Source organism: Lactuca virosa, chromosome 4, assembly GCF_052849685.1.
Source record: "Lactuca virosa cultivar CGN04683 chromosome 4, Lactuca_virosa_CGN04683_v6, whole genome shotgun sequence".
NCBI classification, from domain to species: Eukaryota; Viridiplantae; Streptophyta; class Magnoliopsida; order Asterales; family Asteraceae; genus Lactuca; species Lactuca virosa.
The window spans coordinates 171999982-172025514 of NC_136429.1; the positions used below are offsets into that span (position 1 = coordinate 171999982).

Genomic DNA, 25533 nt, shown 5'->3' on the forward strand with positions numbered 1-25533 from the left:
AACATAAAATTGTTAGAAGCAAAACGCTGCTCGAGTTCAGAGTCATCACTTTAACAAGTGAGTGCATAGTTATTTTCATCTTACACATAGATATGAAGTATTTAATATAAATTGCGTGCTATGTGTGCATATTATCTGTGTTCTTAATATCTATGTTGGATGAACAAAATATACATGTTTTATTTGATTTAAACTGTATATGTATTTTATACCTATAATTATGATGGGTAAAGATGGGTAGATGATATAGATGATGAAATAAATGATGAGAGGCCTAGATGCTTAAGCTGATTTAGTCATCTAGCGGAGTATAGATGACGACCACGTGCTATTCTAGACAATATAGTGGAACGCTGGCAGGCTCGCAACCCATAGGTGTTTGTGAACGATGTGTTCACCGGTGTACTCCATCCCCCTCATGGTTGCCTTACTAGCATCTATTGCCGAGGAATCCCCTAAGCAGTATTGTCTATCCCGATGATGATCATTATGATAGGTCCCTTAAATTAGATACTTTAGGGACAGGAAGTGAGGATAACGGGAACGGGTAATCGGGTTGAATGATTTTATGAAATTAAAGAACTTAATTATTGTGGGTTGAAAACCTTATGTGCTCACCCGACTCCCAACCCTGACCTACTCAGTTTCTTGTATTACAGGTAGTGACCATAGAGCACAAGAGTGATGATCTGATGAGAGATCAATGGATTATAGGCCATTAGAATAATAGATGTTGTAAGGCCTATATTATTTCTATTTATGCTTATGTATTGTATTGACAATGACATCCCAACGATTTTAATATAATGAAAACACATTTCTTCGGAAATGCTTTGATAATTTACTTATCATATTTTTGGGAACAAATTCCGCAGCATATTTCTTCAAAAAGGATACTCTGATTTTCAAATAAAGCATAAACAAATTGGTCTTTTCTGGCCGAGAAATTGGGGATGGCACATCTTGTGTTGCCCATTCTTTGAGAGTCTTTTCCTGATCACCTTCTGCGCCACTCATGACTGATTTTGTTTCAGAATATGAATCAGATGATTCAGTGTTCTCAGATTTAACTGGGTTGTTGGTGAGTATTTTTTGTATGGACTTGAGGAAGGTGAGGATGGGGGTGCTTTTTGAAATAGTGAAAAGTTGGATTCAGGTTCGTTCTACAAAGGACTGCCTTGTAGTGTTGTGATCTCTGGAGGTAGGGAAGATAATGTACCAAAGAAACCAATTGATTGTTTTTGTTTTGTTGATTCTTTCTTTAGTTTTCTTACATTTTTCTCAATTTCTGGATCAAACTCTAGTGGTGTACCTATATGTAAAGATATTGGTATACAAACTATTAGCAATACCATGTCCCCGACAAATGCACCAATTTTTTAAACCGCTGTCGCGTACGATTTAAGCAAATGAAATTTCACTGCTCGAATACACTAAAATATAACACAGGGAAGCAGGGTCGAATCCTCAGTGACACAACCTAATGGTCAATGCCTCTTTGCGTAAGGCACATACTAGTTATAAAGCAGAGAATATGAAAAAGGGGATTTTTTATTATTAACTAAAACTAAAATAGTAGTAAAAATAACCAAAGAAAATTCAATAATAAAAACGAATTCAATTCTGCTGCGACTTTTCTAATCATGCAATCAGTCCAGACTCGGTTATTCAGAATGTGTTCTATTTAAGCTGGTACTGAGAAAAAACTAATAGAATCTATTAATTCTCTTTTACCTAATTAGTTAACAAAAACAAGCTTTTCAATTAACCCTAACTTTTTACTGGTCTAATTAAACAAGCTCTTAATTAAATTCAAAAAAGTTGCATTAAGATCTGTGCAAAATTCCTAGAAATATTCAATACTTCTTACAAGCTCGGAAGCATAAAGATATGAAATTTCAGTTTATAATAAAGTCAAATCCAAACATAGAACCGATTTATTACTTGTTACTTATTACCAGATTGTCAAATCAAATACAGATTTCAACAACTGATTGATTGGAATGATTAAACCCTAGCTAGATGATCAAACTAACAGGAATCAAAATCAAACATTCATTAAGCACAAAACTGAAATTACTAAATAGAATCACATAATGAAAACCAAATATGATGTTTGATCACATGAAAAGTAGAAGTCTTTTTGTAGAGCTGAAAACTAGGGTTTTAGACAGACATGGCTAAAATCTGATCAAAACTAGTAAAAAGAAACATTAAACTACTAAATCTTACTAAATTAGTGATCCTTTTTTTTAGCCTCCAGATCTTCAGAAAGTGATGAAAAGTGCAGAAAATCGCCTTCCGAAGGGTTTTTCGTCGTCTGAGAGCGTCTCTGATCGTCTCTGCTTCAAACTGATAATAGAGGTCGAATTTATATACAAGCCAACAACTTACGGAACAAGAAAACAGAAAATTCGATTGAATTTTTAAGAAACACGATCAAAATTTTTAAGGCTCTGATCAGATTTTGGCATTAAACTAATTTTTGACGAATCTGAAACTTCAAACACCTAACACGATCAAATTTGTATGGAAAATTCAATTGAATTTTTGTGTTTTCTACTTTTTCACAAACATGAAAAGTGTCTGAAATTTTATCTAGTTTTTGGAACATCTTAAATCTCGTCAATAGAAGTTATGAGTCATGATATATGGTCAAACAACTGACAATGGGTCAAGCTGCCAACAACATCCTTTATAAGTTCCAAGCTCCATTTAGCTCCAATGCTCCATCAAACGCATCCAAATCTGCTCCCAAAGTACCGCTCCATTCGAATTATCTGAAAATAACATCAAAACATGTGTAGTATGAGAATTCTAACGAATGACATGAGCTAGACATTATTTAAGATAATGCACATGAAATAACATAAAATATGATACTAAATGCTAATAAAATCTACCCTAAAAGATGCATAAAATGATATCTATCACTACAACATAAAAACATCCTACACACAAAGACATATACTTCAGTATAAAGTGTAGTGAGAAAACTCACCTCGCAGTCTAGAAGATAACAACGCTGATCATAGATCCAAAAATCGCTACTATAGGTCACCTACACAACAAACATGGACCAAGTCTCAAACTACAATACAAAACCCTCAATTTGACCTAAAGTCACACTTGGTCAAAGGCAACGGTCAAAAGTTAACTCAGATGGCCGACACACTGTGGCCAATATCTTGCCACGTCGTGGCAACCTCATGACAAAACAGTCGCGAAAATGCATAATGCCATAACGTGGAGACCATCCTTCCACTTCATGGGAATCATTCATACCAACTTATTACATTAAGCTCTTAATACTTCAAGCTATCCATCCATACTTTGCAGAAGGCATTCTTACACCCAAATCATCATAAAAATCGTTGCTTTATAGACATGCATGTCCAATGCATGTCGTGAACTCAAACTAGGTCAAAATGGTGTATAATGAGGTTCAAATCTCATATAAGTAACCAAAACTCAACTCTCTAGATGTACAACACCAAACCCCAAAATGACCTCAATGATTCATAAAAGTTGCTAACTTTATGAGATCCATTCATCCAAACTTTCCCAATCATGAAAATACTAGTCCAATCATGAAAATACTAGCATAAAAGCCTACGTCTAGAAGTATAATGCATAAAGGTTGAGCTTGGATACTTACAATGGTCCAGAATAAGTGCACAAAGATGGTGAGGAGAGTTGCTTGTTGAATTAATGCCCAAGGACCACCTTCTTCTTCTTATTTAATACACCAAAAATCACCACAAAACTCACAAAGTTCAACAATGGAGGCTAGGGTTTCAATGAGGGAGGAAGAGAGGTGATGGAGGATGTGGTGTGAAAACCCTAGCCATTACATCCCTTAAATAGGGGCGCAAACCTTAAAAATTAGGATTTATCATTAGATGGCTGCCACGTCGTGACCATCATGCTGTCACGTCGTGACACCCACTTAACCTTCGCGCACCTTCTGGCCATGGCCACGTCATGGGATCTCATTCACAACGTTGTGGCCACCAAATCTAAAAACTTGAATAATAAAACTTTTAAAAGAAACATACAAGAAACTTTGTATTACAGTTACAATTAATGTTTTTCTTGTTTACTTTTGTGGATGCATGTGGAGTTTCATATTTTTGAACATAATATTTTTACCAACGAACATCATCAAGAATTAAACTAAATGTATTTTTTTTAAAAACATGGTTGTTGGTTAATTTAATGTATGTATTCAGTTGGATCTATGGTTTGGGAAGTGGTTTATGAGCCCTTGATCTCTGGTTTTGGCGTATAAATATTGGTTTTTCCTTATTATTTATATTATATATTTTCCTTTTTATTTGTTGTTTAGGGGTGAAATATTTATCGATTAAGTTGATTCCATCAAGTTTGGTTCCTAAGAGATTTTGCTTTTGAATTCCATCCGGTGAAGATAGTGGAAGTCACTAAAGGGCCAATAGTCTAGCGGTAATGAGTGACCCTCTAATATGAGAAGTCATGGGTTCTAGTTTCGGTATAGACATAGGTGGTTATTTATGAATATGTTAGTTAATTTACCGTTCCAAAGAAAAACTAAAGGTGAAAACAGTAAAAGTCATCGGAGCTTTGAAAAAGAATGGACATATATGGATAAGGGGTTAGGGATAAGGGTGAGTGGAGCTTTGAAAAAGAATGGGCATATATGGATAAGGGGTTAGGGATAAGGGTGAGTGTAGATCTGGTGACTTTTAATATCTAAATGATAGAAATCAGATAATAAATAAATAGTAAAATAATAAATTAATTAAAAAAAAAATAAAGATATAATAATAATTTCAAGTCTAGTAAGGATGGCACTCAAAACAAAACCAAATGATATGAACGGTTCAAACTAAAAAAAAAAAAAATTAAGAACCAAATACATAACTTTTTCCAAACAGACCATTTATGTAATTTACTATATATATAAAAAGAAAACATAAAAATACGCTGGGCGCCTGGGCCTATGTTTATTATTGGGCTTTAATAGCTCTTTTCTAATCTAAAGCCCAAAAGTTCTAAGGATTTGAAAATTAAAACTTGTCAATTTTCCGATTTCTGGTTTCTAAGTCGCAAATTTCCGCCATAGATACTGTCCACCAAGCTTGACGCTTGCTTCCTTCGCTTCAGAGTCTTACCTGTCTCTCCTTGATCGAATTTTACAGTGTTTGTGTGATCGAATTTCGAGATGAACGGCGAGGAGTTGACTGAGCAGGAAACCGCTTTGTATGATCGCCAAATTAGGGTTTGGGGCGTTGATGCGCAAAGAAGGTACGCACTTGATCATTATTCATCTTTCCTTTGTATTTTTCCTATCTTTAATTCCATAATATGACTATTTTTCATACAACTTTTGAACTGTAATTTGTTGGTTCGTTTCAGGCTCAGCAAATCTCATATATTTGTCAGTGGACTCAAAGGGACCGCCGTAGAGGTTAAGCTTTCTCCAACTCCTTACTTTTCTACACTCTTGTTTGCATATAACTAGTCGATTACTTATCAATATCTGGATAATTAGGGATTTCGTAATTAATTAAACACCATTTTTGCGTTTGTTAATAACTGCATTGAAGCCTAATACTCTGATATATCATCAAACTCTTTCTCCGAGACTCTACTTTCATAATCTAACATTAGATCAACCATTGGAAGCTGTTAGAAACTTAGATGAGAAATGATATTGTAATCATAACACAGAAAAATCTTCTTCAAATCGTGTTCTGTTTCAAATCTCATATACTCAACTTCACCATTGATTATAGATAGAGTTACCTACTTTTGAACTGGTGAATTTGAATCAAGTGATGACTTCCATAGTTCCATTATAGTCTGTTGTTATCTAAATGTTAATACAGTATACCACATGGTTTTCAATTCATCTGTGTTTATGAATGCAGTTCTGCAAGAACATTGTTCTGGCTGGTGTAGGAAGTTTGACATTGAATGATGATAATCCAGTCACAGCAGAAGCACTAGCTGCTAACTTTTTAATTCCCTTTGATGAAAACATGGGTGGTGGAGGTTCTCTTGCAGAGCTTTGCTGTGACTCACTGAAAGATTTCAATCCTATGGTTCATGTTTCTGTAGAAAAAGGTATCCCTTTTAGAGAAGATGATCCAATCCTTTAATCTGAATCTTATAATCTGTTTAACTTCGTTCTTACTAAGACCTCATAATGTTTCTTTTTCTACAGGTGATTTGTCAAGCTTTGATGTAGATTTCTTTGAAAAGTTTGATGTTGTGGTTATCAATTGCTGCTCACTTGCATCCAAAGTATATTCTCTTTCATATCAATTGATTTAATTCTATCTTATTTGAATCCATATAAACTAATATTTTTCTTATTCCTTGATACTACAGAAATCAGTGAATGAAAAATGCAGGAAGTTGTCAAAACGAGTTGCGTTTTACAGTGTGGATTGTAGAGATTCTTGTGGTGAAATATTTGTTGATTTGCAGAAGTATTGTTATGCCAAGGTGATAATTTTGATCCTTTAACTTCTTATTACTTAATAAAAACTCAAATGGTAATTAAAACACAAAGTCTCTTCACTCTTGTATGATTAATATTTTGATTTTTTCTTTTGTAGAAAAAGATTGACGAGACAGTTGAATGCCAGTTGCAGTATCCATCATTTGAGGTATATGACTTAATCATGTTTTAAAATATAATTTTGTTAGAATTATATTTAATGATTTAATTTTTAACCCAACCTTTTAACTTTAAGCTAAGTCATTCATTCCACCCAAACAGAATGAAACTTCTCACATGTGACACATATTTGCTTAACAAGATTTGGCAATTGTCAACAATCCAAACAAAAAAATAAAGAAATATTAAACTACTTAAAGAAAATATTGTTTTATTTTTTGTATCATTTAAGTACCTACTATCCACTTATAGACAAACATGCCCTTTTGCTTTTATACCCAACAAAGCTTGTTTTATTTTCTGTATTTGCGTTTCACATTATTACTTGAATCCTCAAATCAACTTTTACTTTGTCAAATATATAAAATAAAATTATTTATTTTATAGGAAGCCATTGCAATACCATGGAGATCTCTTCCTAAGCGTATGTCAAAGCTTTACTTCGCTATGAGAGGTACACCTTTAACACAATCTTAATACTCTAATTTATTTATTAATCAATTTCTTAATTAAATTTAACTTTTTTTTTTTTTTAATTTTTTTACAGTGGTAGAAAGGTTTGAAGATGTGGAAAAGCGCAAACCTGGAGAAACTTCAATTGCTGACATGGCAAACGTGTTAAAACTCAGAAATGAACTTTGCCTTGCACATGTATAGATATAGATATATAAGCCAATCTAATTATTTATTTTATTTATTTAAATAAAATCAATCAAAATTATATAGTAACTTTTTTAATTTTATTACAGTCGCTAAATGAATCCCAGATTCCAGATTCTCTTCTAGAAAGATTGGTCGTGTCAACTAAAGAATTCCCTCCTGTTTCTGCTGTACTTGGGGGAATCCTTGGTCAGGTAAAATTAATTTAATCCAAATCTAATTATAATTTAATTTAATTTAACTTTTTACTATTTTTTTACTTATTTTAATTTAAATCAACAGGAAGTAATCAAAGCAATATCAGGAAAAGGCGACCCTTTAAAGAATTTCTTCTTTTTTGACGCTGTTGACGGAAAAGGCGTCATAGAAGATATTTCTACTTCTACCCCTTGAACTTTTACTTTCTTGTCAGGTAGATTCTGATTATTAACGAATTGAATGCCTGCATTTAATCTAGGAAAAGACTCTTGTATTTATATCTCATTAAAGTACTCCAAATAGATTGCTTTATAACATCGAAAATTACAAAAAAAAAAAAAAGTATAAATTAGACCTCAATAGTTCAACAAATCCCGTCATCCAAACAGTTTCTAAAGAAACATTATTCCAACAATAATAATAATAATAACTAAAAATAGATCGATGATTCATTAGCAACCAAAAGATTACTTCTTTTTAGGAACTGCATCTGTTGTTGTTGTTGCTGTTGCTGTTGCATCAGTGGATGGATTAAGCTCATTCCAAGCTTCAATCCATGTCACCATTTCGCCTGCAAGCTTCTCAAAGTAAGGATCAACAGGTGAAAGCTTCTCCTTCACAAGCTTCGAAAGCTCCAAATAACATTTCTGTGGAGTTGTACACTCTTTAGGCAAAACAACAGATTGAAAAAACGGAATAATCTCTTCTTGCCAATAAATCCCCTTGTATTCCTTCTTCAAGTTAACAAAAGGATTACTCGCTTTACTATGCCAGATATAAGGTAATCCAGTTTTCACTCCGAGCCCTAAATGATCACAAATCACCTTCGCACACCACCCCGCCCACATATCGTCGTACCTCCCAATCGGCTGACCATCGCCCATGAGTCCGAAGTACATCGCCGGTCCGATGAGATCACGGTGGAACCCTAGGTTCATTCCGCACATCGGGAACAGAGTTCCTTTAGGGATGGTTAACACAGCGTCGACGTACCTGGTGTTACGCTCGCGTGGCTTCACGAGCTGAGTTGGCGCGTCGTAGTCGGGGATGTTGAGCCAGAGTCCATGGGAGATCGCGGTGGTTACGCCTTCACGTAAACTGAACGGGTATCCCCTCACGAAATCTGCACCTTCTCTGTATGGATCGTACAATGTGTTGAAGAAGAACGGCGTTGATGGCGATAACAGGTTGTGAATGTGCTGTGCTAATGCGTTGATCTCTTGCCCCGATGGATCCTTCGCAACCTTCATCAATCAACACACACGTGTCAGAGTATTATTATACAGAATTGAATTAGTGTTAGATTGAGAGTTGAGAGTTAACAGAGTTGAGAGTTGGATCTTACGAAGCAGTCGTCGTCAATGGTGAAGATGTATTTCTTCTTGGAGACGAGAAATCCGAAGCAGCGACAAGCGGAATCCTTGAAGGAAATGCAACTGGCTTTCGGACCTAAGATCCGATTGATGTCGTTTCGGTTGTAGAGCTCGTAATCGAAGCCTTCTGGAACGTGGATTTTTTTGGTCGGATCTCCGTCTTGAACGATGATCAAATGGTAAGGCTGGAAGAAGGATCTCCACTGTTCCAGAAAGTCGAGGTTCCTGATCGTCGGAATGACGATGTCGAGTTCATCAGTCAACGGTGGTACCACGGTGGTCGCCGGCACAGACATCGCGAAGACTTCCCGGAATCAAACACTGAGAGAGAAAGAGAAAGATAGAGGGAAAGACGTGGAGGGAGTTGTGGGGTTTTGGTGGAAGTCAGAGGAGATTATTTATAAAAGGAGAAAGAAGAAAGGAAGGGGTGAGTGTGAGTGGTGTCACATGGGGGAGGGGGGTTAGCCACGTTAAGAAGAAGGGTGAAAGGTGTTTATCTCTCTTCTTTTATTCTTTTTATAAATATTTTACTCATGATAATAATAATAATAATTAAACCAGCTGTCAAATAAATATATATAGAGAGATAAAAGAGCAGTTGAGAATGAGATGAATGTGTTTGTTAAGCATATTCAAATTTAGATTCCATGATAATTTGTTAAATGTATATCATAAAATAGGAAATAATTATATGATAAGTAAGTAGTTTTGAGTTATGAGTGACATAAATGGGTGTGAATTTCGAGAAGTAAATGGCGTAAGGGTCACGAAATAAATAGATTAATTTTACTTTGCTTTGGTTAGTACAAAATTTATAACATGGGACATGTGAGAAATAAATATAAAGGTGCGTCTCTGTAACACTGAATCTCGTTATGCAACGTTAAGTTAGGCCGACTTTTGTTACGTGAATTCAGGTTAGAAAAGTAAGAATAAAATAAAAAGAATAAGTGTAAATAATAGTTTTGAGTATGTAGAGAAGATTTCGTGCCATTAAATTCTTAACCTTAGCACTCTCGTGATTGGATTTTTACCTCGAAATGCTCGAGTCACATAAGTATTTGGAGGTGAAATACGCATGTAATGTTACATAACAGTAATGATAACTAATTTCCTAAAATAATTAATTGTTTGTTCTAAAATACTTTTCTTGAGTAATATATGTTTATTCGTGACATTTTTTTTTTCAAATAAAAGGGGACATGCTACAGTGTTAAGATTTTAATGGGATGTGTCGGTAGTCGTACTAGAGAAAAATGGAACCAAAATTTATTGTCCTTGGAAATCGTGTATAACAAATGTTTGAGTTTGTTTAAAAAATACAAACATTTAAAATCCTTTTTTATCTTTACAGTACTTATAACAATATATTATCTAGATTGATTTTAATTATTTTAGTTCACATTATGTAAAAAAACCCACATTTATATTTAGTAACAAATCAAAATTGCTTTAGTACAATAGTAGGTATTAGCTGTATTGTTTAAGCCCACGCTTTTCTTGCATTTGAGGCCCAATAGACAATAATGACGAAAAGTTGCCAAATTTGGGTTTGTGCAACAAATACGAGTGATATTTGTCTATTAAAAACATTATCAGTGGTTTGTTTCTGTTTAAGGGCCCATATTTTAGAGATGTTAAATTGGGTCAGGAGTTGAAAGCCAAATTTTATTTTAGCCTTGACCTGTTAAAATGGCGCAAATCCAATCACCTAGCACCAAAAGAGGAAGCGGCTACTTGAGAGTTGAGAGTTGAGAGTTGAGAGTTTGAAGCGTCCGTTAAGATTTCTCAGAATCAAATCATCAATCTTTAACAGTCATCGATTGTTCATTATCTCAATACTCAAGATTTTTGATTTATCGATTAAACGTCTCTAGTAATCTAATTTCTTGTTAGTTTCAACAGTTTTAACTGTAAGGGTAGAATCGTCCTTTTTACTGTAGCAAGGGCATATATGTAATTTTGATCATTTGGTTGTTATGAAAGTAGTTAGTTAGATGATTACTAGTTATGTAATAAGTATTGTACTGATTCAGATGTATGAACGAATTCAGAAATGAGAAAAATATTGATTTCTCTCAATCCTCTCTCAATCTAACATGGTATCAGTCTGATCCTTCTTTTTTCTTCCGCTGATTTCATTGTTCTTCATCCAAATTGTTTCAATTTCCTTTGTTTCAATGACTTCATCATCATCGATTCCTTCTCAATCGTCGAATATTGACATCACAAGTCCTTATTATCTTATATCTTCTAATAATCCGAGTCAAGTTCTTGTTACTACTGTCTTTAATGGCGTCGGTTTTTCTGCCTGGAAGAGATCGATGATTATCTCTCTTTCAGCTAAGAACAAATTGTCATTTGTCGATGGCACGATTACTGCACCACCTGTCAATTCTCCAACTTATTTTGGATGACATCGTGTCAATTCAATGGTAATTAGCTGTATTCTCAATTCCTTACATAAGAACATCGCTGAAAGCGTTCTTTTCTTACCAACTGCACACGAGATTTGGCAAGAATTAAAACAGAGGTATGATCAGTCTAATAACGCATTGATCTATAAAATTCAACAACAACTTTATTTTGTTGCTCAAAATTCGGATGACTTTTCCACTTATTTCACGAAATTGACTAAGATCTGGGATGAATTACGTGTCGTTCAAGACATTCCTTCTTGTACTTGTGGCTCTGCTGCTAAAATACAGAAATTCCTTGAAGATCAACGCCTAATTAAGCTTCTCATGGGACTTAATGAATCATACAAGATCATTCGAGGACAAATCCTGATGATGCAGCCTTTGTCATCTCTTTCTACTGCATATTCCTTGATCATTCAAGAAGAACGTCAACGCAATATTACTGCTTCATCTTTTGTCAATACTAAGGCTATTGCTATGCATGTGTATTCTGATTCATCCCCAAATTCAGTCAAGAAAACTCTAACATGCACTCATTTTAAAAAGACTGGTCATAGCAAGAGTCAATGTTACCGATTAGTTGGTTTTCCTTCCAACTTCAAGTTTACTAAAGCAAAGAAAGAAGAATCCAAGTCCAGTGTTCATAATGCTACTTCTTTTCCATTTACTTCAGAGCAATATCAACAGTTACTTCAATTGCTCAACAATAATACTTCTCAACCTTCAACAAGCCATGTCAACGCCTCTATTGCTGATAATGCCATGAATCCAGAGGGTAACTCTTTTTCATTCAAATCCTTTGTTGCAAATGTTTACAAGAGTCAATCTAGTTTTGTATTTTTTTTAATTGAGTGGGTTGAGTGGGTTAAAAAAGATAGGATTTCCGTGTGTTGTGGGTTCGGAAAGATGAAGAAAAATAAAAGAGAAAAAGTGATGTGGCAGTGGCTTCGGTGGGTTGGGAGGGAACGACTCCCTCCTCCCTTAGAGATGTTATATTGGGTTAGGAGTTGAAAGCCAAATTCTTTTTAGCCTTGACCTGTTAAATGGCCCAAATCCAATCACCAATCATTGATTGTTCATTATCTCAATACTCAAGATTTATGATTTATCGATTAAACATCTCTACTAATCTAAATTCTTTCTCACTTTCTCGATTAAACTTAACTACTAATCTGATTTTTCTTAAATGCCTATGATGATTTGATATCTTTCTCAATCACCAGTCATTGATTGTTCATTATCTCAATACTCAAGATATCTTTCTCAATCAGTCATTGATTGTTCATTATCTCAATACTCAAAATATCTTTCTCAATCTTACCTGCTCATTGTCAAGGTAGGTGGAGACAATCATGCCTTCACAGCTTAGAATGAGTGTGTTATATAGATAATCTCCCATATGTTTAAACGATAACATGTAAATGAGACAAACAAGACGAAAGTAAAACAAAGTGTACAACAACACATAAAAATAGATAAATTATAATACAAACATAAGCATCAACAAGACATAAAAATGTGTCGGCAAACTCAAAGATTTTTTTAATAAATCAAACTTAAGAATAATCGTAAATTCTCAAAGTATAATCTCTTGATAACATGACAAAACTTTCGAAATATTAATTGTTTTGTTCCACTTTAAATAGTTTTTGTATTTTAACGGAGTTAATTGCAGAGATCCGCTGCCGCATATTTAGATTCGGCTGGTCCATCAAATACCTCAAACTTTTGTGGTAAGTGTAGATAGTGCATTGAACCCTGTACAAATAGTGTCTTCAAATCTTGAGGGCAAAAATCACGGCCCCCAACTCTAAATCATGCGTAGGGTAGTTTGCCTCATGATGCTTCAATTGCCTCGAGGCGTAAGCAATCATGTGACCCCTCTGCATAAGAACCGCTCCCAAACCCGAAATAGAGGCATCACAATAAACCATGAAATCATCCAAGCCCTCGGGGAGCGCGAGAATCGGGGCCTCACATAATCTCTGTCTTAGGGTCTCAAAAGTCAACTGCTGGTCAGGCCCCCATCGAAAGGTCTTGTTCTTCTTTGTTAAACGAGTCAATGACACTGCAATATTGGAGAAATCCTGGATAAATCTTCGATAATACCATGCGAGACCTAAGAAACTACGAATCTCAGATGCGGTCCTCGGAACCTCCCACCACATCATAGCCTCGATCTTGGTCGGCCGACCAATATCCTCTTCTGGTTGACGATGTGCCGCAAAAATTACACCTCGCGCAACCAGAACTCACACTTGGAGAGCTTGGCGTAAAGCCTTTCCCTCCTTAGGGTCTCCAACACATCTCGTAGATGATCCTCATGCTGCTCCTTGGTCTTGGAGTAGACTAGAATATCATCAATGAATACAATCACAGACCGATCCAACATCGACCTACAAACTCGGTTCATGAGGTCCATGAATGCTGTTGGCGCGTTGGTGAGCTCAAATGACATCACCATGAACTCGTAATGACCATAGTGAGTTCTGAAGGCCGTCTTCTGAACATCATCATCCCTGACCCTCATCTGATGGTACCCTGATCGCAAATCAATCTTGGAAATGGAAGATGCGCCCCGAAGCTGATCAAACAAGTCGTTAATCCTTAGAAGTAGGTAACGGTTCTTCACTGTTAGCTTATTCAAGTCCCGGTAATCGATGCATATTCTGTGCAAACCGTCTTTCTTCTTCAGAAATAGAATCGGTGCTCCCTGCGGAGAACTGCGCGGACGAATAAAACCCTTGTCTAACAGCTCCTGAAGCTGCGTAGACAACTCTTGTATCTTAGATGGCGCCAGGCGATAAGGTGCCTTGGCTATTGGAGTCGCACCAGGTACCAGATCAATCCGAAACTTAACTTGCCTCTCGGGAGGCACCCCTGGTAAATCCTCAGGAAACATATCGGGGAAGTCCCGAACGATGGGTACCCCACTAAAATCTGTCGTCTCCTCAACCCGAATGTCCGCAACATAAGCTATATACCCAGAAACAACCCTGCTGCAAATATCTCCTAGCCCTCGCAACTGAACAGAGAACTGGCCCATGCGAAGCCCTCTCGCCAGTGATAACCAGTTCTCGCCCACTTGGGGTTCAAACTCTCACCAACTGCCGCTCGCAATCAATCATGACCCCATTGGGTCCTAGCCATTCCATACCGATGATAACCTTCGATCCTCTCAAGGGAATCGACACCAAATCAATAGGGAACCTCTCGCTGAACAGATTCAGGACACATCCACAGAAAACACTCGAAGCACTTACAGTACGGTCATCCGCAATTTCAACCTCTAGAGGAGAATCCAAAGCCTCGGAAGCATCGCAAAACTTCTTGCTGAGTGCAAGAGATACAAAGAATCGAGTAGTCCCCGAATCAAACAAAACATGTGCAGTCATACCATTGACCAAAAAGGTCTCTATACAAAATCAAGCATAAATATGAGCATGAAATAAAGAAAGCAATAAAAGGTACAGACAAGATACATACATGTAACCACATTTGGTGCTGCACGGGCCTCATCGGCGGTCAGTTGAAATGCCCTACTCTTCACCACATGGGTTCCCTCCTTGCCCTGACGGCCACCAGTAATCCTCAATGTGGCTGGCGTAGGTGCCGCCACAACTCCCCCTATCAATCTCGGGCAATCAGCCTTTTTATGGTCGGTCTGATTGCAATGGAAGCAAATCAGTGTGCTCCGGGGGCAATCCCTACTCATATGATCAGTCATCCCACACCTGTAACAACCCGAACCCGCTGACCAACACGTCCCACTAGAGGTGAGCATTTGGACCAGACCGACTCTTGGACCAGACCAGTTACGGAGAATATTGTGGTCGTGGACCGGTCCGGATGAGTCGTGTCCGGGTCAGTGTCTGTGTCCGGGTCCAGGTCCGGGTTTTCCGGTTCTTGGACCCGTTTGGACTAACATGTTTACCAACTAACATATATTGTCATCTAAATCTAACATGTTTACCAACTAACATATATATCAAGTTTACCAACAAAAGTTAACAATCTTAAGTTCTTAACACAAACATACAAAAGTAATTACCGTAACACCAAAATCATAGTTTAAACTTTAAAATTAATCCAACTAACAAACGTCATAATCCAATCTTCCATTGGTCTCCTCCCCATATCATTGTCATCTAAATCTAACATGTTTAAAGCTTGTGCAATCTCTACATAAACGCAAAATGAAAATTTTGTTAGCATTTAATAAAAAGTAATAATTATATAAAAAAGAACGAGTTCAATTTTTTTACCCAAAGCTATATCATCATCCATCAAGATGTCGTCAACGTTGTCAATTATTGGATTTGTAGACTTTCTCACCCAATTTTGGGTGCATAACAAAGCTTCAACTATGAACGTCGATCAACTAGTCTAATACTCACTTACAACTCTACCACATGTGCTAAACGCGAACTCGGATGCCACACTTGAGATTTGTATCGCCAATATATCTAACACCAAAATAATTAAATTGTAACGACATTAATTTATAAAGAAACTATGTATGACTAAAAAAAGTAATCACCTTTCGCCATCTGAGCAACTGTCGAGAACCTAATCGCGTTTACTCTCCACCGACCGAGAATTGAAAAATATTTTTTATAATTCACTATATTCTCTTTCAAATAGGTTCGCAACTCGTTATCCATTGGATCCGGTAGTCTATCAAAATCCCTTTCATATGATTTATCTGTTAAAAGATACATAAAATTTCAGAATTACAGTCTAAAATAATTGTTGAAAAGTTGAAATATTTCAGCTTTGATATCCTAACTTTGATTGATTGTAACTCATTGAATATAATATCAAAAACAATAAAATTATAGTCTAAAATTATCTACAAACTCTAAATTATACGTTCAGGAAAAACCGCATGTCAATCCGACTAAAAACGAATGAGATATGCTTGTTTAAACAATTTTACATAATACAAAATTTTAATTTATTGCTGAAAAGCTGAAATATTTCAGCGTTGATATCCCAACTTTGATTGATTGTAGCTCATCGAATATAACACCAAAAACAACAAAATTATAGTCTAAAATCATCTACAAACTCTAAATTACACGTTGGAAAAAACCACATGTCAATCCGACTTAAAACGAATGAGATATGCTTGTTTAAACAATTTTATAGAATACACAATTTTAATTTATTGCTGAAGAGCTAAAATATTTCAGCTTTGATATCCCAATTTTGATTGATTGTAACTCATTGAATATAACACCAAAAACAACAAAATTATAGTCTAAGATCATCTACAAACTCTAAATTACAAGTTGGAAAAAACCGCATGTCAATCCGACTTAAAACGAATGAGATATGCTTGTTTAAACAATTTTACAGAATACAAAAATTTAATTTATTGCTGAAGAGCTAAAATATTTCAGCTTTGATATCCCAACTTTAATTGATTGTAACTCATTGAATATAACACCAAAAACAACAAAATTATAGTCTAAAATCATCTACAAACTCTAAATTACATGTTGGAAAAACCGCATGTCAATCCGACTTAAAACAAATGAGATATGCTTGTTTAAACAATTTTACAGAATACAAAAATTTAATTTATTGCTGAAGAGCTAAAATATTTCAGCTTTGATATCCCAACTTTGATTGATTGTAACTCATTGAATATAACACCAAAAACAACAAAATTATAGTCTAGAATCATCTACAAACTCTAAATTACACGTTGAAGAAAACCGCATATCAATCCGACTTAAAACGAATGAGATATGCTTGTTTAACATTTTAACTTTTTTTTTATAAATAAGTCGGTCCAACCGGTTTTTACCTGGAACCGGCCGAACCGGACCGGTAAAAAAACCGGACCGGACCGCCCTCAAATTGTAGAAATGAGAATCGGCACTAGGGTCCAAAAAAAGGTTCGGTCTGGTTCACCGATCCGGTTCGGTCCACATGTTCAAATGCTCACCCCTACGCCCCGCTATGCTGCTGGCCACACTTGCTGCAGTGGCCCCGGTCCTGCTGGCCCCTAGAATGCGAATCAGAAACCTTCAGCTTCTTGCTCGGGCCCATTTTGCACCTGCTTCGGCTTGCATTTTCGTCCGAAGCTCCAGCTCAATCTCCCTCTCACGACCCTTCTCAATCATGTCATTCAGGGTCATGCACCCTGAAAAGCTCACAAACTCCGTGATGTCATCTCTCAACATGTCATGATACTTCGTCTTCTTCATCTCCTCATCCACAGCGTACTACGAAACCAACAGATCCCTCTCTCGGAATTTGGCGGTGATCTCCCCCACAGTCTCGGTGGTCTGGCGAAGGTCCTGGAACTCCCTCACCAGCTACTGCACCTCGATAGTCGGTGAAAACTTACTCTGGATGTAACACTCTAAATCAGGTAATCATTCTTTTACCTTTAAATGAAGTAAATTTTGCATACATGTTCTCTTTTTGTACACTGGGCGTACTTAAGTGTACGCTTAGAGTACTATGGAGGAAGGATCGCGAAGGAGCATCGCGTACGCGGGGCGTACGTGATGGTACGTCGGGAGTACGTGGCTGATGGTCAAATCCTAAGTTTCGGACTTGTGACCTATTTAAGCATCCTTAACTCATTTGAGCATCACCCTAGCCAGCCTCCATCACTCTCAATCGTCCCTAAAACCCTAAAATCATTAGTGTGTGTTTCTTGAGCTTGTGAGTTCCTTTAATACCATATTCTTGGTGTGTTAGCTAAAAGGAAGTAGAGGAAACAAGCTTGAACGAGGAAAGGGCTTCTGGATCTTGCATTTAGAGTAACTTAGGAAGATTGAGGAGGTAAAACGCTTTCTCCTTGGTTATCATTGTCATTTCTAGAGCTAGGGTTTTCTATGTAGTCCCCTTTTCAGTTCATGAATCATTTCTTGGGAGTTTGAGAAAATCCAGGGATTTTGGATGGTAGATCTGAGGTCCTTTAGCTCGTCCATGTCATAAAAATACAGACTTGTTGGTTGTTTTAACCCTATGCATGAGTTAAGACCCTTGGAAAGGTCTTAATGGGTTGTAAAAGGTTGTTGGGAGCTTATGGGGCATGCAAAGGCATAAAGTTGCCAACTTTATGCCTTAGGACTCTTCAAACGACCTAGATCTGATTTTGGAACGTAAGGTTTTCAAGCATTAAACACTTAATGAAGAACGTGCTTTTTCTGTTTGTACGCTGGGCGTACCAACTTGTACGCTGCGCGTACAGTCAAGAGCTCAGTACGCTGAGCGTACTCTGAGGAGCGTCGGGCATACACTTAGATGTGAGATTTGGGCTTCGGTGGACTTGTGGACCATTTGGACTTCACTTTGCCTTTGGGCCTGGACCGTAGGATGATATTGGGCCATAGAAATCTCTATGGGTTTTTGGTGTTTGGATTGGGCCTCTTTGGGGCATGAGGCCCATTATAGTTTGGACTTGGATTTTGGGCCCATTGTAGGGCATGAATGGTGGGCCAAAGTTTATGATGTTGAACCCTTAGCTGAATTCGTGTCAAATATCTAATTAGGTTAATTTGTATATTTATACAGTTAGAGATTTGGGCTACTAGTCGAGCTGTATCGTGTTCAACGTAGTGAGGTGAGTCTTCTCATCATACCAATGGGTCGAAGGCACCAATGCCGGCCCAACACCTAGTGTCTAGCGAGTAGTTGATATGCTTAGTTGTATTAATTGTTTTGTTCCACTTTAAATAGTTTTTGTATTTTAACGGAGTTAATTGCAGAGATCCGCTGCCGCATATTTAGATTCGGCTGGTCCATCAAATACCTCAAACTTTTGTGGTAAGTGTAGATAGTGCATTGAACCCTGTACAAATAGTGTCTTCAAATCTTGAGGGCAAAAATCACGGCCCCCAACTCTAAATCATGCGTAGGGTAGTTTGCCTCATGATGCTTCAATTGCCTCGAGGCGTAAGCAATCATGTGACCCCTCTGCATAAGAACCGCTCCCAAACCCGAAATAGAGGCATCACAATAAACCATGAAATCATCCAAGCCCTCGGGGAGCGCGAGAATCGGGGCCTCACATAATCTCTGTCTTAGGGTCTCAAAAGTCAACTGCTGGTCAGGCCCCCATCGAAAGGTCTTGTTCTTCTTTGTTAAACGAGTCAATGACACTGCAATATTGGAGAAATCCTGGATAAATCTTCGATAATACCATGCGAGACCTAAGAAACTACGAATCTCAGATGCGGTCCTCGGAACCTCCCACCGCATCATAGCCTCGATCTTGGTCGGCCGACCAATATCCTCTTCTGGTTGACGATGTGCCGCAAAAATTACACCTCGCGCAACCAGAACTCACACTTGGAGAGCTTGGCGTAAAGCCTTTCCCTCCTTAGGGTCTCCAACACATCTCGTAGATGATCCTCATGCTGCTCCTTGGTCTTGGAGTAGACTAGAATATCATCAATGAATACAATCACAGACCGATCCAACATCGACCTACAAACTCGGTTCATGAGGTCCATGAATGCTGTTGGCGCGTTGGTGAGCTCAAATGACATCACCATGAACTCGTAATGACCATAGTGAGTTCTGAAGGCCGTCTTCTGAACATCATCATCCCTGACCCTCATCTGATGGTACCCTGATCGCAAATCAATCTTGGAAATGGAAGATGCGCCCCGAAGCTGATCAAACAAGTCGTTAATCCTTAGAAGTAGGTAACGGTTCTTCACTGTTAGCTTATTCAAGTCCCGGTAATCGATGCATATTCTGTGCAAACCGTCTTTCTTCTTCAGAAATAGAATCGGTGCTCCCTGCGGAGAACTGCGCGGACGAATAAAACCCTTGTCTAACAGCTCCTGAAGCTGCGTAGACAACTCTTGTATCTTAGATGGCGCCAGGCGATAAGGTGCCTTGGCTATTGGAGTCGCACCAGGTACCAGATCAATCCGAAACTTAACTTGCCTCTCGGGAGGCACCCCTGGTAAATCCTCAGGAAACATATCGGGGAAGTCCCGAACGATGGGTACCCCACTAAAATCTGTCGTCTCCTCAACCCGAATGTCCGCAACATAAGCTATATACCCAGAAACAACCCTGCTGCAAATATCTCCTAGCCCTCGCAACTGAACAGAGAACTGGCCCATGCGAAGCCCTCTCGCCAGTGATAACCAGTTCTCGCCCACTTGGGGTTCAAACTCTCACCAACTGCCGCTCGCAATCAATCATGACCCCATTGGGTCCTAGCCATTCCATACCGATGATAACCTTCGATCCTCTCAAGGGAATCGACACCAAATCAATAGGGAACCTCTCGCTGAACAGATTCAGGACACATCCACAGAAAACACTCGAAGCACTTACAGTACGGTCATCCGCAATTTCAACCTCTAGAGGAGAATCCAAAGCCTCGGAAGCATCGCAAAACTTCTTGCTGAGTGCAAGAGATACAAAGAATCGAGTAGTCCCCGAATCAAACAAAACATGTGCAGTCATACCATTGACCAAAAAGGTCTCTATACAAAATCAAGCATAAATATGAGCATGAAATAAAGAAAGCAATAAAAGGTACAGACAAGATACATACATGTAACCACATTTGGTGCTGCACGGGCCTCATCGGCGGTCAGTTGAAATGCCCTACTCTTCACCACATGGGTTCCCTCCTTGCCCTGACGGCCACCAGTAATCCTCAATGTGGCTGGCGTAGGTGCCGCCACAACTCCCCCTATCAATCTCGGGCAATCAGCCTTTTTATGGTCGGTCTGATTGCAATGGAAGCAAATCAGTGTGCTCCGGGGGCAATCCCTACTCATATGATCAGTCATCCCACACCTGTAACAACCCGAACCCGCTGACCAACACGTCCCACTAGAGGTGAGCATTTGGACCAGACCGACTCTTGGACCAGACCAGTTACGGAGAATATTGTGGTCGTGGACCGGTCCGGATGAGTCGTGTCCGGGTCAGTGTCTGTGTCCGGGTCCAGGTCCGGGTTTTCCGGTTCTTGGACCCGTTTGGACTAACATGTTTACCAACTAACATATATTGTCATCTAAATCTAACATGTTTACCAACTAACATATATATCAAGTTTACCAACAAAAGTTAACAATCTTAAGTTCTTAACACAAACATACAAAAGTAATTACCGTAACACCAAAATCATAGTTTAAACTTTAAAATTAATCCAACTAACAAACGTCATAATCCAATCTTCCATTGGTCTCCTCCCCATATCATTGTCATCTAAATCTAACATGTTTAAAGCTTGTGCAATCTCTACATAAACGCAAAATGAAAATTTTGTTAGCATTTAATAAAAAGTAATAATTATATAAAAAAGAACGAGTTCAATTTTTTTACCCAAAGCTATATCATCATCCATCAAGATGTCGTCAACGTTGTCAATTATTGGATTTGTAGACTTTCTCACCCGATTTTGGGTGCATAACAAAGCTTCAACTATGAACGTCGATCAACTAGTCTAATACTCACTTACAACTCTACCACATGTGCTAAACGCGAACTCGGATGCCACACTTGAGATTTGTATCGCCAATATATCTAACACCAAAATAATTAAATTGTAACGACATTAATTTATAAAGAAACTATGTATGACTAAAAAAAGTAATCACCTTTCGCCATCTGAGCAACTGTCGAGAACCTAATCGCGTTTACTCTCCACCGACCGAGAATTGAAAAATATTTTTTATAATTCACTATATTCTCTTTCAAATAGGTTCGCAACTCGTTATCCATTGGATCCGGTAGTCTATTAAAATCTCTTTCATATGATTTATCTGTTAAAAGATACATAAAATTTCAGAATTACAGTCTAAAATAATTGTTGAAAAGTTGAAATATTTCAGCTTTGATATCCTAACTTTGATTGATTGTAACTCATTGAATATAATATCAAAAACAATAAAATTATAGTCTAAAATTATCTACAAACTCTAAATTATACGTTCAGCAAAAACCGCATGTCAATCCGACTAAAAACGAATGAGATATGCTTGTTTAAACAATTTTACATAATACAAAATTTTAATTTATTGCTGAAAAGCTGAAATATTTCAGCGTTGATATCCCAACTTTGATTGATTGTAGCTCATCGAATATAACACCAAAAACAACAAAATTATAGTTTAAAATCATCTACAAACTCTAAATTACACGTTGGAAAAAACCACATGTCAATCCGACTTAAAACGAATGAGATATGCTTGTTTAAACAATTTTATAGAATACACAATTTTAATTTATTGCTGAAGAGCTAAAATATTTCAGCTTTGATATCCCAATTTTGATTGATTGTAACTCATTGAATATAACACCAAAAACAACAAAATTATAGTCTAAGATCATCTACAAACTCTAAATTACAAGTTGGAAAAAACCGCATGTCAATCCGACTTAAAACGAATGAGATATGCTTGTTTAAACAATTTTACAGAATACAAAAATTTAATTTATTGCTGAAGAGCTAAAATATTTCAGCTTTGATATCCCAACTTTAATTGATTGTAACTCATTGAATATAACACCAAAAACAACAAAATTATAGTCTAAAATCATCTACAAACTCTAAATTACATGTTGGAAAAACCGCATGTCAATCCGACTTAAAACAAATGAGATATGCTTGTTTAAACAATTTTACAGAATACAAAAATTTAATTTATTGCTGAAGAGCTAAAATATTTCAGCTTTGATATCCCAACTTTGATTGATTGTAACTCATTGAATATAACACCAAAAACAACAAAATTATAGTCTAGAATCATCTACAAACTCTAAATTACACGTTGAAGAAAACCGCATATCAATCCGACTTAAAACGAATGAGATATGCTTGTTTAAAATTTTAACTTTTTTTTTTTATAAATAAGTCGGTCCAACCGGTTTTTACCTGGAACCGGCCGAACCGGACCGGTAAAAAAACCGGACCGGACCGCCCTCAAATTGTAGAAATGAGAATCGGCACTAGGGTCCAAAAAAAGGTTCGGTCTGGTTCACCGATCCGGTTCGGTCCACATGTTCAAATGCTCACCCCTACGCCCCGCTATGCTGCTGGCCACACTTGCTGCAGTGGCCCCGGTCCTGCTGGCCCCTAGAATGCGAATCAGAAACCTTCGGCTTCTTGCTCGGGCCCATTTTGCACCTGCTTCGGCTTGCATTTTCGTCCGAAGCTCCAGCTCAATCTCCCTCTCACGACCCTTCTCAATCATGTCATTCAGGGTCATGCACCCTGAAAAGCTCACAAACTCCGTGATGTCATCTCTCAACATGTCATGATACTTCGTCTTCTTCATCTCCTCATCCACAGCGTACTACGAAACCAACAGATCCCTCTCTCGGAATTTGGCGGTGATCTCCCCCACAGTCTCGGTGGTCTGGCGAAGGTCCTGGAACTCCCTCACCAGCTACTGCACCTCGATAGTCGGTGAAAACTTACTCTGGATGTAACACTCTAAATCAGGTAATCATTCTTTTACCTTTAAATGAAGTAAATTTTGCATACATGTTCTCTTTTTGTACACTGGGCGTACTTAAGTGTACGCTTAGAGTACTATGGAGGAAGGATCGCGAAGGAGCATCGCGTACGCGGGGCGTACGTGATGGTACGTCGGGAGTACGTGGCTGATGGTCAAACCCTAAGTTTCGGACTTGTGACCTATTTAAGCATCCTTAACTCATTTGAGCATCACCCTAGCCAGCCTCCATCACTCTCAATCGTCCCTAAAACCCTAAAATCATTAGTGTGTGTTTCTTGAGCTTGTGAGTTCCTTTAATACCATATTCTTGGTGTGTTAGCTAAAAGGAAGTAGAGGAAACAAGCTTGAACGAGGAAAGGGCTTCTGGATCTTGCATTTAGAGTAACTTAGGAAGATTGAGGAGGTAAAACGCTTTCTCCTTGGTTATCATTGTCATTTCTAGAGCTAGGGTTTTCTATGTAGTCCCCTTTTGAGTTCATGAATCATTTCTTGGGAGTTTGAGAAAATCCAGGGATTATGGATGGTAGATCTGAGGTCCTTTAGCTCGTCCATGTCATAAAAATACAGACTTGTTGGTTGTTTTAACCCTATGCATGAGTTAAGACCCTTGGAAAGGTCTTAATGGGTTGTAAAAGGTTGTTGGGAGCTTATGGGGCATGCAAAGGCATAAAGTTGCCAACTTTATGCCTTAGGACTCTTCAAACGACCTAGATCTGATTTTGGAACGTAAGGTTTTCAAGCATTAAACACTTAATGAAGAACGTGCTTATTCTGTTTGTACGCTGGGCGTACCAACTTGTACGCTGCGCGTACAGTCAAGAGCTCAGTACGCTGAGCGTACTCTGAGGAGCGTCGGGCATACACTTAGATGTGAGATTTGGGCTTCGGTGGACTTGTGGACCATTTGGACTTCACTTTGCCTTTGGGCCTGGACCGTAGGATGATATTGGGCCATAGAAATCTCTATGGGTTTTTGGTGTTTGGATTGGGCCTCTTTGGGGCATGAGGCCCATTATAGTTTGGACTTGGATTTTGGGCCCATTGTAGGGCATGAATGGTGGGCCAAAGTTTATGATGTTGAACCCTTAGCTGAATTCGTGTCAAATATCTAATTAGGTTAATTTGTATATTTATACAGTTAGAGATTTGGGCTACTAGTCGAGCTGTATCGTGTTCAGCGTAGTGAGGTGAGTCTTCTCATCATACCAATGGGTCGAAGGCACCAATGCCGGCCCAACACCTAGTGTCTAGCGAGTAGTTGATATGCATTGTATGCTTAGTTGTATTGATTGATTTATCTGAAGACCATGAAGGGAGCCCATGGCACCTGGTTATTAGACTCTGGGGGAGCCCAGGGCATTCCAGGTAAAGACCATGAGGGAGCCCATGGCACTTGGTTATTAGACCATGGGGGGAGCCCATGACATTCCAAGTAAAGACCATGGAGGGAGTCCATGGCAATCTATGTTTGCATATTTGTTGTATGGTTTCATGTGAATATATGTGTTGGGTATTTTGGGGAAAACTCACTAAGCATTAGCTTATAGTTTGTTGGTTGTTTCAGGTACTTCGGGATCTAAGGGCAAAGGTCCGACATGATGGCGCAACACGCACTCTCCAGCAGTTTGTTATGGACACTCTGATCTTTTGAATAATTTAATTGATGTAATGGATTTTTGAGAAACACTTTATGGTTGGAACTTACCATTAAGGAACATGAACTTCTTTTTAAATGAAACTTTTTATTTGAAAAA

General features: G+C 37.9%; 2 protein-coding genes across 2 annotated transcripts; one reads left to right on the forward strand and one right to left on the reverse strand.

Moving 5' to 3' along the window:
• Nucleotides 1–5063: 5063 nt before the first annotated feature.
• Nucleotides 5064–25533, forward strand: LOC145107727 (SUMO-activating enzyme subunit 1B-1-like). The gene is made up of 11 exons (XM_079044680.1): nt 5064–5286; nt 5398–5449; nt 5913–6108; nt 6209–6288; nt 6376–6492; nt 6606–6656; nt 7055–7121; nt 7215–7318; nt 7417–7521; nt 7610–7739; nt 25344–25533. Exons 1-10 carry the CDS (start codon nt 5204–5206, stop codon nt 7718–7720), a joined length of 966 nt encoding a protein of 321 aa, XP_078900806.1. The 5' UTR covers nt 5064–5203; the 3' UTR covers nt 7721–7739; nt 25344–25533.
• LOC145107726 (UDP-arabinopyranose mutase 1-like) lies at nt 7775–9297 on the reverse strand. The gene is made up of 2 exons (XM_079044679.1): nt 8871–9297; nt 7775–8769 (listed from the first exon to the last, which is right to left on the reverse strand). Exons 1-2 carry the CDS (start codon nt 9192–9194, stop codon nt 7993–7995), a joined length of 1101 nt encoding a protein of 366 aa, XP_078900805.1. The 5' UTR covers nt 9195–9297; the 3' UTR covers nt 7775–7992.